This window comes from Chiroxiphia lanceolata, chromosome Z (assembly GCF_009829145.1).
Source record: "Chiroxiphia lanceolata isolate bChiLan1 chromosome Z, bChiLan1.pri, whole genome shotgun sequence".
NCBI classification, from domain to species: domain Eukaryota; kingdom Metazoa; phylum Chordata; class Aves; order Passeriformes; family Pipridae; genus Chiroxiphia; species Chiroxiphia lanceolata.
This window is the reverse complement of record NC_045671.1, coordinates 25,216,013-25,233,518: the sequence shown is the minus strand read 5'-3', so window position 1 is coordinate 25,233,518 and position 17,506 is coordinate 25,216,013. Positions and strand designations below refer to the sequence as shown.

General features: G+C 51.1%; 2 protein-coding genes across 8 annotated transcripts in view; both read right to left on the bottom strand.

Annotated features, from left to right (window-relative positions):
* Positions 1–687: 687 nt before the first annotated feature.
* LOC116780524 (kinesin-like protein KIF7) lies at positions 688–11,968 on the bottom strand. Of its 7 annotated transcripts, XM_032675662.1 has the most exons (18): positions 11,173–11,964; positions 10,821–10,925; positions 10,465–10,569; positions 9,748–10,062; positions 9,543–9,613; positions 9,265–9,394; positions 8,929–9,111; positions 8,532–8,657; positions 8,247–8,309; positions 7,732–7,896; positions 7,457–7,575; positions 6,713–6,778; positions 6,308–6,409; positions 5,859–5,958; positions 5,593–5,686; positions 4,966–5,030; positions 4,429–4,449; positions 688–741 (listed from the first exon to the last, which is right to left on the bottom strand). In XM_032675662.1, the coding sequence occupies exons 1-18, from the start codon at positions 11,767–11,769 to the stop codon at positions 703–705; spliced, it is 2,466 nt and encodes an 821-aa protein (XP_032531553.1). In that variant the 5' UTR covers positions 11,770–11,964; the 3' UTR covers positions 688–702. The 7 variants fall into 7 exon arrangements, with proteins under 7 accessions (XP_032531553.1, XP_032531552.1, XP_032531551.1 ...); XM_032675661.1 differs by lacking the exon at positions 688–741 and having other exon boundaries at positions 4,360–4,449; XM_032675660.1 differs by lacking the exons at positions 688–741; positions 4,429–4,449 and having other exon boundaries at positions 4,672–5,030; positions 8,532–8,654; positions 11,173–11,968.
* A 1,135-nt stretch (positions 11,969–13,103) lies between these two features.
* Positions 13,104–17,506, bottom strand: part of SLC1A1 (solute carrier family 1 member 1) — a 53,990-nt gene continuing 49,587 nt past the window's right edge. The window contains exon 12 of the mRNA XM_032675677.1: positions 13,104–15,249. Within this exon, the coding sequence (XP_032531568.1) occupies positions 15,003–15,249 (247 nt within the window). The 3' untranslated portion in view covers positions 13,104–15,002. The remainder of the gene's footprint in view (positions 15,250–17,506) is intronic.

Here is a 17,506-nt window from a genome sequence, read left to right as displayed (position 1 = left end):
AAGTGAAAATAAGAAGTGGAGATGGGCAGGAAACAGCTCCAAAAGTATCCCTAAACCCTCCCAGAATTAACCCAGACCCTGCTTGGGGGGAGGGGCATAAATCTGTCCAAGTGTCACCAGTTTGCCCAGTTTCCCCCCCCCACTGGCCTTTTCCCCTCTTATTTAATTTGTTGTAATAAAATGTCATTGTTTTGTTTCATTTTTTCCATTTCATAACTTTGTCTGCTCAGAAAAGAGGTTTTTCTCCCCAAAATGAAGCCTAGCAGGACGCTTCTCCCCACCAGGTTCCCTCATTGTCCAAAATCCCCTCCAAAAAGCCAGATCTGATAGTTTATTTAAGCTAAAAAGAGCCTTTTTTAACAGCTGAATATAGGGGATGAGACCCTATAGTGCATTATAGGGTTTGGGCAGCATGAATGAAGCTGGTAGCTGGGCTGAGCAAAAGAAATTTGAATTGTGGGGTTTTAGGTTTTTTTGCCTTTTATTCTGTAAAATAATTTCTCAGGCACACTTTAGACCTGAATTTCCCCCACAGCAGCATGAGATGTGGTGAAGGAGCACACCAAATCTTCCACATGAAAACACACCAAACCCCAGAAAACTGAAAAAAGGAGAAATTGTGATAGACTGAATAAAGAATCTTGTTAAGCTTGGCGATTTATTGTGTCCCTCATAACCTGGGATTGATGTCTTAAAGTGTTTTCAAGCCAGGTAAGGGAGAGGGCTGATAAGAAGCACATCCTGTGGAAGTGTGGTAATGTTTTTTATCATGCCAATTTCCTCTTTTCCAGTGAGGCACAACTGGCACCACTACACGGTCATGAGAAGCAGGGCCAAACAGCAGTCATGTCATTAGAATGGGCCATAAACCATTGCTGTCCCCCAAACTGACTTGGACAAGTTAGCAGCATGGAAGGGTGCCATGGGGAAGGATGAAGGTTCAGTGGTGGCAGGACCAGGGGAGCATGGGGGGCACCCCCCAGGCTGGGTGGTGTGAGAAAACTGGGGGTGTGCCCCCAGAATGAAGGCAGGGGAAGGAGTGGGGCCAGGGGATGTCCCCGAGCCAGGTGGAGGGTCTGGGCCTGCCCCCCAACCCATGGGATGGGATGTGGGGGACAAGAGGTGGAGTCCTTGGGGTGCTGGTTGCCCCACACGTGGGTGCTGGTGCAGCAGGCTCAGGGTGCCCCTGCAGCAGAACTGCTCTTTGGTGGGGCTGGGGGTGGGTGGCAGCCTGAGCAGCGCTGCTCCCTCTCCCACCCTAGACCCAGGGGGGCTTTGACATCATCCTCAAGCCCTGGGAACGTAGTGAACAGGTGGGACCCCAGCAGAGGGTGCTCAGAGCCTCCAGGATTCCTGTGGAAGGTGCAGTGGTGACCCCACTGTCACCACTGTCCTCACCATCCCTGCCATCTGCTCTGTCCCTATGTCCCTCCCCTCTGTTCCCCCAGGTGACCATGACTGTGCAGCAGGTACAGCAGTTCCTACACCACTCATCCCTCACAGGTCCTCAAGGTGCCCAGTGACGTCATTCTCATCTGTGTCATATTCCCTGGTCCCCTAGGGTCCCTCAGCCACACCCTGTGGTGCTTCCCCCAGGTGGGGACCTTCAGAGGGGTAGGGACTGCCAAGGGTATGGGAACGGTCTGGGGTGGGGATACCTGGGGGGGTTGATTTGTGAGGATAAAGACACCTGGGGGGGATTGAGACAACTATGGGTGGGTTGAGGACAATTACGGGACAGGGTGGTTGGGGACATACATAGGGACAAGGACCTCTAGGGTCTGGCTGGGGACCCAGGGACATCAGGGACCCCCAAGGAACTCAGATGACACGCAGGATTGCAGGTCAGGGATGGATGACCTGCCCATGTTACAGTGGCCCCATTCCCAGCTCCATAACCCTCTGCTCCCACTGTACATGTTTTCTGCATCAGGGCTAGGCTCATGATGGTCGTATCTCTGTCCTCAACAGTCAGTCCAGGAAAAGAATGAACTTTATCCTGATGCCTATGCTTGACAGGCAGTGGTTATGTTGCCATAAAATCATGGTGCCAAGAAACAGGAAGACATTAACAGATTAAAGGATGTTCAAGCCCACTGTAGAGACCAGATTCGCACTGCATTCCCGCTGTAAATGCAATGTCCCAAGAGAAGAGATCAGGAAGGAGCACTTTGGCTCCCAGACCACACGGAGATGCTCCAGCTCACTCCTGCTGGTTCGAGAGTGGAAATCATTGACCCCATGGGGCCACAGCACCGTGCCTTACCCTGCTCTCACATCTCCTCTCCAACTGCTGCTGTGGCTCCCCACCCCAGTAGCTCTCTGCCCACAGATTTCCAGCTGGCCTCCCATCCTCCAATGCAATCCTCCTGGGAATCTGGAGAAGCCAGGATGATCCTGTCAGGGACCATGAGAAGGCTGGGGAGCCTGGGCCCATGTCCTTTTGCTTACAGAAGCTGCAGTAGTCTTCCTACAGCATGGAGCCAGGGGATGGATGCTGGCAAGTCTGTCCTCCCTCCTGGAGGTGCCCTGCAGCCAGAACTATATGGAGAGGAGATGTCATTCCGTGCAGAGCACGGTTGAGCCCGGGCTTCTCAGGGCTCAACCGTGGAAAGAAGGACTTCTGTTAAGTGTGGAGAGGAGGTTTTGATGACTAAGATTTTGGCTGATGCAAATTCAGAAAAAGATATGAAGTTTTCAGAGAAGTTCTGGAGGCAATAGGTTCAAATGAAATTGGGGGAAAATAACACTGCTGCAAAGCCAATATTGCCTAAAAGACCGAGGAGGAAAAATGACTCCAGGCCAATTTAGGTTGGAGATAAGATGAGAAGAGCAGAAGCTTTAATGAGCCCCCAGGCCCCAGGAATACAAACCACCACGCGTGCGTTTGGACACAAGTTCTATAATTTTATAATGATGTCCATCCAATCCCTGCTCGCCCACCCCCCAGTTCCACCCCACTCCGCCCCTTGGCACACCCACTTGGGAATTGAGTCTGGGGGAGTTTGGGACCCTTCTGTCATCATCTTCATTCTCCTCTCCGCACGTTGAGTCCTTGGAGGCCCTCCAAAGTTCCAGGCTTTAAGGTCGTTATGCCTATGTTTACATCTTCTGGTGCAGGCCTTAAGGTGTTTTTCTACAATTCTACCTTGATAAGGAGACTAAATAGCTAACAGAATTTTGAGGGATTGATAGGGGACGGGGTTTGGTATGTGCAACTGTTAAGCTACTGCAGTTACTTTTACTGGAAAATACTGGTAAGAGATGTAATATCGTGAGACAGTAAAAGAATGCATGTTAATTATGCTGGTAGAGACCTCAGTGTGAAAACAATACCTGAGTTATATGCTGCTGTAGTTACTTCTACTAGAAATACTGATACATTAAAATCTACATCCACTACATAACTACTTTTAAAAATCTATAAAAATAAAAAAATCAAAAAATCAAAAAACTTTAAGGCATCACCAACTGCATCCAATATAGGAGAAACCAGAGAAAGAACCAGAATGGTGCTGGAAATGCTGCTGCCACAAACGTCCCAGCAGTGATGAGGTAAAGTTTCTGGAGTAAATATCCACTGTCTTCCAGAAGTAGATCTGAACCTGCCAGCCAGTCTTGGACTTATCCTCCAGCATGTGGCAGCAGGCATCCAGCCCTGGGCTCTCAGTCATTTGAAATTCCAAGGTATCTTCATCCCACAGCATCCTGATCCCCTGCAGCAGGGTAAGATGTCCCCATCCTCCTCCAGCACCTTCAACCTCCCAGCACCCCTAGTCCCCCCCCTCCTCAGCCTGACTTCCCAGCACACTGTCCTGATGGTGTTGGGGTGGACAGTGGCAGCAATGGTGACTGCCTGGATATGGCCCAGGGACCCCTGCCCAGCACCATGTCCTCCCTTGCAAGGACATCCTATGGTTTCAGGGGACCCCCCACCCATCCACCCCACCCATTCTCACCAGGCAGTGGGTGGTCACCAGTATGTAGGGTTGTGAGGAGAGAGGCATTGCCTCTGTCCCCCTTGGGTGCCCACAGCTGAGCCTGCTGGGCGCTGAGCACTGTGGCTTGGTGGGACAGCCAGAGTCCCAAACCCGCAACCGTGCATGTCCCCTAATGCCCTAGTGTTTCCCAAACTCCCAAACCAGCACTAGAGGTCTTTGACCACATAGCTGTCCCCAGACTCCCATGGTTGTCCCCAATATTCCAAGGGCCCCAACACCCCTGACATCCCTGTCCCCACAGATCAATCACCCTGGATGTCCCCACCCCTGATGGTTCCCATCCCCCTGAAGGTCCCCACCTGGGGGAAGCACTCCAAGGTGGGGTTGAGGGGTCCCCACAGAGCCAGGGAATATGACACAGATGAGAATGACGTCACTGGGCACCTTGAGGACCTGTGAGGGATGAGTGGTGTAGGAACTGCTGTACCTGCTGCACGGTCATGGTCACCTGTGGGGACAGAGGGGACACGAGGGACAGAGCAGATGGCAGGGATGGTGAGGACAGTGGTGACAGTGGGGTCACCACTGCACCTTCCACGGGAATCCCAGGGCTCTGCTGGGGTCCCACCTGTTCACTACGTTCCCAGGGCTTGAGGATGATGTCAAAGCCCCCCTGGGTCTGGGGTGGGAGAGGGAGCAGCGCTGCTCAGGCTGCCACCCACCCCCAGCCCCACCAAAGAGCAGTTCTGCTGCAGGGGCACCCTGAGCCTGCTGCACCAGCACCCACGTGTGGGGCAACCAGCACCCCAAGGACTCCACCTCTTGTCCCCCACATCCCATCCCATGGGTTGGGGGGCAGGCCCAGACCCTCCACCTGGCTCGGGGACATCCCCTGGCCCCACTCCTTCCCCTGCCTTCATTCTGGGGGCACACCCCCAGTTCTCTCACACCACCCAGCCTGGGGGGTGCCCCCCATGCTCCCCTGGTCCTGCCACCACTGAACCTTTGCCATTCCCTGTGGTACCTGGCCAGCTTTGCGGTGGTGGCTCTGAGGCAGGGGGTGAGAGGGTAGTTTTGAAATCAATCTTGCTTAGAAAATTCAAAAAAACAATAGGTTAAATTTTTTATTAACTTGGAAAGAAATCCCTTTTCTTTGGGCAGCTGTCCCAGCCCTGGTGCTGGCTGTCCAGTGCTTCATCTGGGGGAACTGGATTTGCAGCAAATGCCATGGTGCCTGGGGTCAGTGGCGGGGGTCAGAGGCTGGCCGGTGCTCTAGTAGGGTGGTAGGGACAGGGATGAGCCCCCCTGCAGCCCAGGGGCAGCCCTGGCTAGGGGCAGCTCTGCCAGCCCAGGATAGGACAGGCAGCAGGGGCACCTGCCTGGCCAGAGGCCCTGCGGGACAGAGTGCTGGCCCCTGCTCTCCAGAAGACAGGCTGTTGTCCCACACTGGCCAGGGCCATCCCCACACAGCTCTCCAGCTCAAACACCCGCATCCACCAGTCCTCCCCATCTATCCTGTGTCCGCCCCTCCTCAGCCCACCTCAGACCACAGTTCCACCTACTCAGCCATGCACACAGAGCCTTGCTCACCCACTGCTGGCAAACAGCTGGAGCTCACTCCCCCCTTCCCCAGTGCCCTACAGGGCCATACCCAGCTTGTCCTGTGCCCTCACTGCCACTTTAGGCCTGTGCTCCTGTCTGTGATTGATGCAGCCATCTGTGCCCAGCAGCTCAGTCACACCAGGCTGGGAAGGAGAGAGTGGCTGGCTGCAGTGTTGAGCCCAATTCAGCATCCCCAAGTAACCTTTCCCATTCAGCTTTCTCTGAGGAAACTGAGGCACGAATCCCCACAGATACTCAGCATCTCCCTCCCAGCCTCAGTGCTCCCTGACTTATCCTTCCCTTTGCCATCCCTACCTTTTTGGAGAGCCACAGGGCATCCTTGAGCTGTGCATTGGATGTGTACTGGCCCCTGTCACTCTGCATCTTGAGGTGGGACCTGCCATTGGGCAGCTTCCTGGGGGCCAGGGCACAGGAATCATCAGTGCCCAGCTCTGTGGTACCCTGAGCTTCATCCCACAGTGCCCCAGTGGGGCATGTCCCTCCCGACTCCCCCACAACTGCTGCAGGAGACCCATGCCTGTCCCACCATGCTGAATCAACCCCCCACCAAGCCTGAGCTCAGGGCTGGATGAGGCAGCACAGCAGGAGCTCTAAAACCCTCGAGACCTGGGGCAAGGACAGCTGGCCCTCTGTGGCCCCGTTTGCTTCCCTGCCCCACCCAGACCCCCTGACTCCCTCTACCTCTGCCAGGGTATGACTATCCTGCACCCCAGGGCCCAGGGATGGGTCCCCATGTGCCCCACCTGTAACCATGCTGTTGTGCTTGCTCCTCTGTGATGATGGTAGTGGTGTGTACAGCGTGGCTGATTGGCATTGGCGGATAGAACGGGAGTGTGTCAATGTGCCTGGGGAAGACAAGAGCCACGGGTGGGTGATGGGGACAAATGAGTCATCCCAGCTTGGGACAGCACCCCAAAACCCACAGGCTTGTAGCGCACAGCATCCCCCTGCCTGCTGCTCTCTGGGAGAGGTTTCCGGAGGGGTTCCCATTCCCTGGCTAACAGACAGGGCGGTGAAGGGGGCTCAGCAGAGTCAGATGCCAAGGCAGACTCCCTAACCCCTATGCCTGACACTGGGCACTGTCGGCACCCGACCCCCCCGTCCCACCCCTGCAGCCCCCCGATACACCAGTGCTGGGTGCTACTCACGGGCCAGGCACCTGCATGTTGAGGTCCCGGTCGCAGGACAGGCACTTGTAAGGGACCAGCAGCTGCCTAAGGGGAGAAGGAGTTTGGTGAGCTCCTGGCGAGGCCGCAGTGCTGCCTGCACACTGGCAGCAGCAGGTGCTGGGCACAAGTGAGCTCACAGGCAGCAGCAGGTGCCGGGCATGTCACTGCAAGGATTCACAGTGTTTGCATGGGGAACTGCAGGGTGTTGAGCCTAATTTCCCCCCCAGCAGAAAAACGAGACAAGCAATGCTGGCACCTCTGAACTTTGTAGCTGCCCAGGGCAGGTAGGGAGGGATGTGAGAGGCAGGGCACAGGTGCCCATGCTGCCATCTGAACCCCAGTGTCACTGTCTTGTCAGGACTCATGACCCCCCTGCCCCTGGCCAGGAGGGCAGGTCATGACCCAGCCCTTGTGGCGCCGTATGTTGTGCTCCTGCCTGCAGGAACGACCTGCTGTCCCCTATCCTTTCACCTCTGCACCCACATCCCAGTTTTGGTTTGGAGGGCTCCATTTTGCAGATGCCCCTCCTGGTACCTCCTTTGATGTGGCGAACATGCTACTGGTGGATGGAGAATGCAGAGTCATCATGCTTTGTCACCATCCCTGCGGTTCGCTAGCTATTCTTGTCCGATGCCAGGGTACCACATGGGCACTGGCTGGGATAGCTGGAGTAAACGAGGCCAGTGCTGTCCTCAAAGCCAACACCATGCCCATTGTACTCACTGTTTAATTCCTGCAGCATCATCTGCAGTGACTGACATCTCGTCTTTGAGCTCTTTGATCATCCTTCCCCAGGTCTCCTCCAGCTGCTTCTGGAAAGGTCCCAACTCTAGGCGATCCAGCTGTGGACAGATGCACATCCTCAGCCAGCTGCCCCAGGATGGAACATGATGGTCCTCAAGCAAAAGCCAAGATGGGGATCCTGAGAGGGATGCTGCTTTGGGCTTCAAAATCCCCAATGAGCCAGTTTTGTGCAGTGGGGACAAGGCACCCCGTACCTTGGAGTCCAGCGCATCACGGAGCTGCTGGTGGACCTCCTGCCAGCGCTGCTCCTGGCCCAACACTCGTTTCAGCATCTCCCGCATCCTCTCCTCCAGACTCTCCATGCTCGCCTCAAACTGGGTGCAATTGACTTTGCTGCCCAGGGACGCTTTATCCTCTTTCTACCAGGGAGGAAAGGCAGGACAGTGGTGGGGACAGGGTAGAGGTTCAACAGGCAGGGCCAGTGTCCGCTGGGGACAGAGGTGAAACTGCTCCTGCAGGCACACTGTGCCCCTTTTTGGGATGCATGGCCTGCTCACCCCATCACCCCTGTGGGGTTGATTCCACCAGCTGAAGGGACCCAGGGAGAGAGAGGAGATAGAGGGACCTGGGAAGGGATCTGCAGCCAGTCTGGAAATACACTCTCCCCCCACACCAAAGCCAGTTTTGCCACTGAGCACCCAAAGGACAAGGGGCATTTGTCATCCTGCCTGAGACTCCTTGGTTGGTGACAGGCCCCTCAAGACTGTACCAGCAGCAGCAGGTCCTCCTTGTCTGCTTTCTTCTCCAGACTCTCCAGGGACCGGAACAGAGCCTTCCAATACAGAAAGCATTCCATGACACTGCAGCAGGGTCAGAGCTGCCTCTTGGCCAGCCAAGCATCCCATGCTCTCTGCTACCCAAAAACCTCTGGGAAAGGCCCTTTGAATCCACAGAGTGCTGCGAGCAGGTGGGCAGGGGATCAGATCTCTGGTGGTTCCCAGGCTGGGGTGTGCCTGGGGGATACTCCAACCCTGCAGGGGGTTCAGCCACCCACCTCAATATCTTTCTGCTGCTGGCGATGGTCATCCCGGAGGCTTCCTGTGACATAGCCAAGCTGCTCACAGTCCCCTTCCACCCGCACAACTGTGGCCTGGATGCTCTTCAGCAGCTCCTCATCCTGCTGCACGGAGGAAGACGACAAGATGATGCCATGCCAGTGGTGTCTGGCTGCCCCACAGAGACAGATTTAGGGTACTCAGCCAGTGCCACAAGCCCTCAGTGCCAGCACAACATTTGTATCAAGGCTTTAGCTTCCTGCTCGCTTCCATGCTGCTGTCTTGTCCAAATCAATTTGGGGGACAGCAAGGGGCTGCCCCACATTACAGTGAACACAACCTGATACGAGGGTCCTGACACACCCTCCCAAGCCCCCCATGCTGCCATTTGCCCACCTGGCTCTTCTGTGGCAGTGAGCTCTGCACCTGCTGTGGCACTAAGGAGTCCACCCGCTCGCGGAGCATCTCATAGTCGTGTAGGAGCTTCTTCAGCACCTTGGTGTCTGAGCTCTGGTCAGGGCTTGCTGCCTTTGCCTGCTTCTGCTCCACACTCCCCACCATTGCCCTCAGCTCATCCAGCTGCAGGAAGGGGAGGTAGGATGGATGCAGCCAGCAGACCTGCATGCCACGGTGGCTCAATAGCCCCAGCCAGGCAGGGGATGTGGCCAGGAACCCCACAAGGAGCACCCTGTTGTTTGGGACCAGAGTGGGACTGCTCCTGCTGGACCTCACCTTCTCCTTAAGCTGGTTGGCTGTGACCAGCTGCTTCAGTGTGGCCTTAGTAATCTTCTGCTCCTCTCTCAGCTCCTTCTGCTCCTCTCTCAGCTCCTTCTGCTCCTGTTTAACCTCCTGCAGTGCAGGCCTGGCCAGTGAGATGAAGGCACAAGTAGGCTGAGTTTCTCCACGGCCACTTGGAAGGTGTCCCTCACCACCCAAACTGGATGCTCCTGGCCACCTTCCAGGTTCCCTTGCAGCCCCACAGGATACAAAGCCCTCTCCCATCCTCTTACTCCAGCTGGGAGATCTCGTCTCTGCCATCAGCCACATGTTGCTTTCCGAGGGCATCCTCCAGCTGCCTAATCTGGGAAGGGTGGTGTTAGCAAAGTCAGAGCATGGACCTTATGTTCTCCCAGCATGAGGGTCCTTTGTTTGCCTCCTCCCTGCCAACTCCCCCTGGCACCCCTGCAGCCCTCTCAGGGACTGCCACAGGCTCACCTTCTCCTTCTCACCCTGCAGGTCACTGGCCAAGCCCTGCAGGTCACTGGCCAGGCCCTGCAGGGAGGTCACCTGGCCTTGGAGCTCACGCAGGTCTCTGGTGATTCTCTCCACTGCTGGGTGACCTGCTTGGGATCCGGGCTGTGTCCCGGTGGTGCCACTTTGGGCACTGGGGGTCCCTGTCTGTATCCCTGGGGTGGTGCTCTGGGTATCAGAGCCTGACCCCAGGGTTTCCATGTCTGAAATATGGGGCTTGGTAGAGGCAGACTGGTCATGGAGGGACAGCGGATGGCCAACAGGATCCTGGAGGTTCTGCTGGAGTGGGATGAGAAGACAGGCAGCAGTCAGGACCCAGGAGCATCCATAATTGATCTTGTGCACAAGCCAGAGGGACCCTTGGCAGCTCTGGCTGCCCTGCACTGGTACATCCTCACCTTCTCTCCTTCCCAGCACCCATGTTCCCCCCTTTTTCAGGGCTGTTTAGTTCAAAGAGCCTCAAGATCCCTTTGGCTAAGGCAGGCAGTGACCTCTACCACTGTCCTGACCTGCAGGCAGAGGTGGGGGACTCCTGGTGGATCCTTTCCTCTCTTCCCTCCTGGTGCCCTTCATGCTGGGCAATACCCAGGGCCACAGGCCAGGGATGGCAGGGCAAGATGGTGAGGGGCAGGGAGGGTGTGGGGACCCAGCTCTCTCCCTCCTGCACTGGCAGCAGCTCACCTGGCCAAGAGCTTTCTGGATCATCTGGACGTCTTCTTCCACGTGGGACTGTGCGGCCTTCATTTCATCGACCTCTTTGCGGAGATCCTCGCAGAGATCTGTGGCCTAGGAGAGGGAGGTGGTGAGGTTGAGCCCCCGGAGAGGGTCCCTGGGTACCTGCAGGACCTTCATTCCTGCCATGTTCTCCATGTGGGGGGCAGTGCAGGGTCTGGCCAAGCCTGGTAGCCAGGCACTGTGAGCAGCACTCTCCATTCATCTGGCAGGGCCAGATCCAGGGGTGCTGAACCTCTAGCACATAGAGGCAAGGGCACTGGCTGCTGCCTTGGACCCACACCTTGCTGATGGTGGTAGCTCACCTGGCCAAGTGCCTCCTTGATCCTCTGGATTTCCTCTCCCATGCTGGACTGTGTGGCCTTCATCCCAGCCATATCCTCATAGGGATCCTGAGATAGAGCTGTGGCCTAGGAGAGACGGGTGGCAGCGGTGAGCCCCAGGTGAAAGCTCCACGAGAGCTCCTGCCCCTGCCCTGGGCAGCTAATGGCACAGCCTGCGTCAGCAGAGACAGACTCTGCATGAAGAGGATCCAAAGCACCCAGAGAAGTGTTTTATCCCCAGCTCTTCCTCCCAAGAACCCCCTTTCCCACAGTGAAACCCCAACTGCCGCTATGAGCTTGGGCTTCAATGAAACTTTGGTATAAGTGCACAGACCTCAGAGGAGGATGGGGGTATCTTAAGGGGAGCACTCCGGGGGCTGGGAGGAGCCTCTACATCAGAGATGCCACTCTCTTTGGCTTCAGTCTTCTCCACGTCGGTGGCCATGGAGGTGACTGGAGGGCCACTTTTGGTCCCCTGCAGCAGGTCCTTCCTAGACAGCTGCTCCCCTGGCTCCTGGGGCTGCTGCCCCATGCCCTGGGCTCCGGCCTCAGTCCTGCCCTCCTTCTGCAGGCCAGGGTGTGATCCAGCAGGCTGGGTCTCCTCCACAGCCGAGGGGAGCACGTCTTGCATGCCCAGCAGCCTCAGGTGATCCAGCATGAGCTTCAGCAGTTTGCGGAGGGCCTCTAAGTTGACGTTTACCTCGGGCGTCCCGATGGCATCATCCAGCAGCTGCAACAGGCTGACTGAGGCCATGGCTTCTGCCCTGCCCCAAAACACAGCACCTGTCCTGGGTGAATGGGAGCGTTTGTGCTCAGAGGGAACCCAGCAAGTTAGGAGCTGGGCAGCCAGCAGCCCCCTTCCTCCTCCTCCTCCTCCTCCTCCTCCTCCTCCTCCTCCTCCTCTGCCTTTCTGAGCCCCAGCCACACGCATGTGCCTGTGTTTGTGCTGTCTCTTGTTGCCAGGTAACACCTGGCCCCGGCAGCCGGTTGTAACAGAGCTATGGAATCATGGAACACATCGGATCGGAGGGGATTTTTTAGAGATCATCGAGTCCTGTGCTTCCAGCCATGGTGGGTCAGGACCTCCTGGCTGTAGGGGTCTTCCTTGATCACCCCCTGGTTCTTCAGCCACCCCACCTTCGGGGGGAGAACATGAGGTTAGGGACCTAAAAATTCCCTTGCTCCCCTTGCTGTTCATCCACATTCCATCTTGGGCTGGAGGGGACAGTGTTAGGTGTACTCCAACCTCCTCCATCCCTTCAAGTGTTGCCCCACCTTGGGGTGCCCCTGTACAGTGCAGTTGAGGGCAGTGATGCAGCCACACAGAGTGCTGTGAGTCACCAATGGGTCAGGAATTGGGGGCTGAGCAGAGAGCATGCTCCTGGAACTTGAGGGGCTTCAGTATCGGGCATGGAGACACACACACATGGACACATGGCCTGAGTTGGGGACCTCTGGACAGTCCCACAGTGCTGAGGAGACCAAGGCAGCTGGATGCGGGAGTGTCTGCTGGCTGCTCTTCCTTCTTTGGGCTCCTAGAGATGGGGGGCAGGTGGCACCCCAAAACCCCAAAGGAACCAGATATATGGGGTGCCAACCACAACCAGGGGGGGACACAACTGTCTGGGCAGCTCCCCAAGAGGATCCAGATTTTGGGGTGCCCTTCACAACCCTGAGGGGACCCAGATGTCCAGATGGCCTCCCAGAACCAGGAGGGGGCCCAGATGTCTGCGTGTCCCCCCACAACTAGGAGGTGCACCTGCTGGTGCTTGTCTGATGGGAGACTGTCCACCACTCTCCAAAGCTTCCAGACCAGGAGGCTATGGAGAAGAGGACACAATGCCCACGCACGCTGTTTCCACATATACAGGAGGTACATACTTGGAATAGTGTCAAAAAGAGCATCCTTGGTCTTAACAGTATCTTCTGTATATGGTTTGGTCTCTTGGTGGTGAGTTGATGGCAAAACAGCACTGTCAACCCCTGCTTAGCTGAACTGATCCACATAAAAAACTAATAGATAAACAATCCCCTGCTTCCTCTGTATTTACTAGCATACTCCCAGTCCAGATTATATGTAGTTAAGAGGACTTTCTTGCAATCTCAGCACTCTGCTCTTAAGGAGTTATTTTAATGGTAGAAGAGTGTAATTCTCGCCGAGGTTACAGCTGAGTAACTAGTGAATTCAATAGGGTTTGGTTTTCTTTCTATAGCTAAAGGAACTCAATACTCTACAGTAAGGAGAGGATAGTAGGCTAAAACGAGTTAAGAGAGAAATTATTTATTTGTAACACATTAGGAACACTGTTCACAGTACGCCATTAACAGGGTGACTACATAATGAGGTGATCATAAAAGGGTGACTTAAAAAGCTAGTTAAAGACAAAGCACAGACTACAGGCTAGTCATGGAAACTGGTAGGCTTTTTCCTCCCATATGCAAAGCTGCACAAATAAAGACTGTCTCATACTGTTTCTGCAAAGGTAAAAGATTGATTTAGTCAATCGGTACATTTTATTTATTTTGTATAAACATACCAATACTTAGATTAACATTTCCATACAATTTACGATGTTTAATTTAAATACAGTATTATGTCTCATTAATTTAAGGTGCAATTTATCAAAATCTACAGTAAATTATTTTTATTTTAAATAATCAGTTGTCTTTGGCACGCTTCTGGTTTGTTTCAATACAAAAGTGTAGGACTGAATTGAGTATATAACACTGCAGGAACTTGGAGGGGTTTTTTTGTTAGCATATGAGTGAGATATTATGTTTACCACAAGCTTATTTACAAACAAAGAACTGTATATGAATTTCAGTTTAGTTTATATATAAAATGGCTAACTACTTCAATGTGCAAGGCAAAAAAGAAAAAATTGTTACAGCAACTCCTCCCTTGAGAGAGTGGTTTTTGCACCATGGAAATCTTGTATAAAATGTTTTAGAAAATGGAGATTTCTTATGAGGAAGTTCTCGGTGTTTCTTAATTCTATAGCAAGCCACCCGAGGACATGAATTTCTGGGTCCAGAAATGGTTCATAAGATACAGTTCATAAGATATATCATATTGGCACTGTAGTAGTGTTGCAGCTATAAACTTGCATGTTCAACTCGCAAACTAAACCAAGGAGCCAAAAAAACCCAACTGGTCTGGGTAAAAGGTTTAGTCAGAGTGGCTTCTTTCTAGAAAAAACAGTCCAATTTCTATATATCTTGATAATATATCTGGTTTTATTCCAAAAAGGAAAGGTTTAGAATTTGCACTGTGCATTTTCATCTTCATGACCTATGCTTCTTTTGAGCTGACTATTATTTGGTTAGAATCAAAGGTGAACAACAGAAAATGTTCTTTTTTCTCTTTCTGATGGAAATGTACTAAGAGGCCATCCAAGTGGACCTAAATAGGTGAAATATCAGTTTACAAAAGCTCTTCAAATGCCAGAAGAGCAAACTTGTAGCAACTGATTTCACATCTGAAGGCCAATCCCAGCAGTTGGCACTCACGTGCAAGGCATGGTGAAACTTAGCTACATAAATACTAGAAATTCTTCCATGCCTAATTATTTCATAATTAAAGAAAACTAAACTCTGTTCACAGTAAAATGTACTTATTTCAAGGCCCTTCTGGTCTGTTTTTTCCTGAATCACGCAAGTAGTATCCCCTCAGCTGCAGAAATTAGCAATTTGGCAAATGATCAAGTTACAGGAGGTGTCAAGTACAGTGCGACCTGTTTAGAAGGCAAGGATGTTAAAAGGTATTTCATATAGGTGCTTCGTGATGTGGTAAGGTGTGAAATGTTGTCCTACTCCTGAGTAAAACACATTTGGCTGTCCCAGCTAAGATACCCACTTATGAGCATGCTGATTCCAAAGAGGCATTTCATAGCCTCAGCAAAAATGTATATTCTTAAAAAAAAAAAAAAAAGTATTGTACAACTGTCTTTTTCTTCAACCTATCAGCACGTACTAAGAGTGGTGAGTTCAAACTGTTGAGAGAGATGATGAGAAGGGGGCAGAACTGGAAGGTTAATCAGAATCTGTGTAGTAAATCAAATGCTAGTGAGACGTAATTCATTCTCAATTATCCTTTAACCTTTTTGAGATATTGCATATGGCCACGTACTTTAGTGCTCCTGTTTTACCTGAAAGCTACTGGCTTTAGAACTGAGATGTCTGTGTGAAGGATATGGTGTCAGACTTATCTATAGCAAAGCCTCCATTGATGTAAGATTTCTTGGTCTCTCTTCCATCATTATCAAGTATTGTTGTTTCCAAGGCAAAAGGATTGACTATGTTGACTTCAGAGGTGACATCCATCTGCTCCAGCTCCTTTTTAGAGAGCTTCTCCACTACCCCTGTACCAAAGGCATCTCCCAAGACATTCACCATTGTTCTGAATCGATCCCTATGGAATAAAAAATGTTGTCAGACAAACCATTCAGGATGTTACTGAGAAAATCCTTTTAGTAAAAGTAAGCCTACTCTAGCAAATGCAGCACTGTTTCCCTCCCAGTGCAGATTTGGGGTAATTCTTCAATTAAAAGAAAAAAGTCTTGTAGAACAAGAAACAGAATTTTGCCCACATGTATTTGAAGAAGCCTGGAGTCACTTTCATGACAAGTTATTGTGTATAGGTCATGCAAAAATGCAAGTCACATCATTTGTCTGTCTAGAGCAGAATTCCATTGCTGTGGCACACCCTTAAAAACGTTGCAAGGATCACCTCTCAGGCCCTGAAGTATGCTACACAGCTGGTTTCCTTTGTGATGAGAGACTGTGGGGTGCAGCAGAAGGAAGAGTCTATATTGTGCCTTTTGTGATTCTAACAGCCATGTTTTCAGCCACGTGAGCACCTAGCCCAGCATCTTCAGTATTCTGACCCAAACCCTGGAAAGGGGAAAGGCTATCTTCTGCTACCTTATCATTAAAGGGCTGAAGTTTGCCACTACTAGCAAATAGTTTGCAAAATAATACATTTTAGGCAGTAAGTACAAAAGGCAAAAATGTTAAACAAGTCACTTAAAGGAATATGATAATTCTGCACTGTTGATTTTTCTCCAAACAGAAATGTGACTTGCAGGCCTTAAAAATCTGCCACTACTTGGCAGAGGAGCAACAAACCCCTTGCAGTATAACAAAGTTTGAAAATCAGTGTGGAAGTATGGACAGTGGAAGGCCATTCTTCCTTGTTTTTCTTTTCAGATACATAACAGTGCAAAGGCTCTGTAGCAGAACAGGTTTCTCTCTCTGTGCAGAGATGTTGAGGTTGAGATATTCATAATATTTTGCAATACATTGCCAAAACAACAGTGAAGTGAATTGGCATGTCTCATATATATTCTTCTTCTAGAACTGCTGAACTCCAGAGCTAAAAAAATTCCCACATTTTTTTCCATGTGGAATAAAAATATGTGGTGGGGAAAGGGAGAGAGGTAAAGCAAAATTCTGGTAGAATCAGTCTGACAAGTGAGACAAATCAACAGAACTGGAAGCTCATCTATTATAATACTTGTAATCAATTAATTTTTCTATTCTTCATTTAACATGTGGAAGAACTCCTCAAGCCTATGCAATAAAACTTAGATAAGTTCATAATTAACTGCTGGATTGTTAATGAGCCACTACTAGCAAATAGTTTGCAAAATAATACATTTTAGGCAGTAAGTACAAAAGGCGAAAGTGTTAATAATCTACATAGCATCACGATGTGCATTCCATCCCCTGAGGTGCAAAATGCACTAGCAATGATCCCTGGTACAAAAAATTAATCTTTAATTTGCTTTACACAGTAAGAAACCTCAGTCTGAAAAATGCCTCAGTTCCAACCAGAAACATCTTGAATTATTTGTACGCTTCATGGTGGAACAGGTAGCTTCCATGATTCATACTAAGCCCAAAAATCACATAAACTGTGAACTTTGAAAGTGGAGTCAAGATCATAAAAGTTATGATTGCTATGAGAAAATGGGAATTACTGTTCTCTTTCTCTCTCTCACTCCCACAAAAGAAATAGAGGGCTTCAAATAAAATTATTAGGATGTAGATTAGAAGAAACAAAATTAAATATGTCTTTGCACAACACTTTAATAGGATTCAGAATTCCACAGGAATTATGGAAACAAGGGTCCCAAAACAATGAGGCATTCAGGGAAGAAGATGACAAAAAACACCTCTTAACTCAGGAACTCTGTGAGCTGCAATTTGCAAAAGGCTGGAAAAGTACTTTGGGAAAAGAACCAATATACATTTGTTCTGTTCTTAGACTCTTTAGATAACTGCTCTAAGCCAGTGGTTTGTACTAATCTGCACTATCCTTAACAAAGTTAAATGTCTACCAGGAATATAGCAAACAAAGCTATTAGAGCCTGTTGTAGACAGATGACTGAGAGAATGTACTTGTGGCTGGAGCTGCTTGTTTTGGAGCAATTATGTTTATGCATAAATTGAATTGATTCTTAGATCCATCCAACAGCCCTGATTTTCTGGAGACTGGCATTTCTCTCTACTTGCAAAATTGGGTTATATAATCAAATAAATTAAATAGATCTGCGAAATACATAGGTTGCTGCCAGAAAACCTTCAAGAAAATTATTGGAAAGGGTGGGGGAGGAACAGGAAGGCATTTACCTTGAGTGTAAATATGAGCTAAAGAAGACATGCAA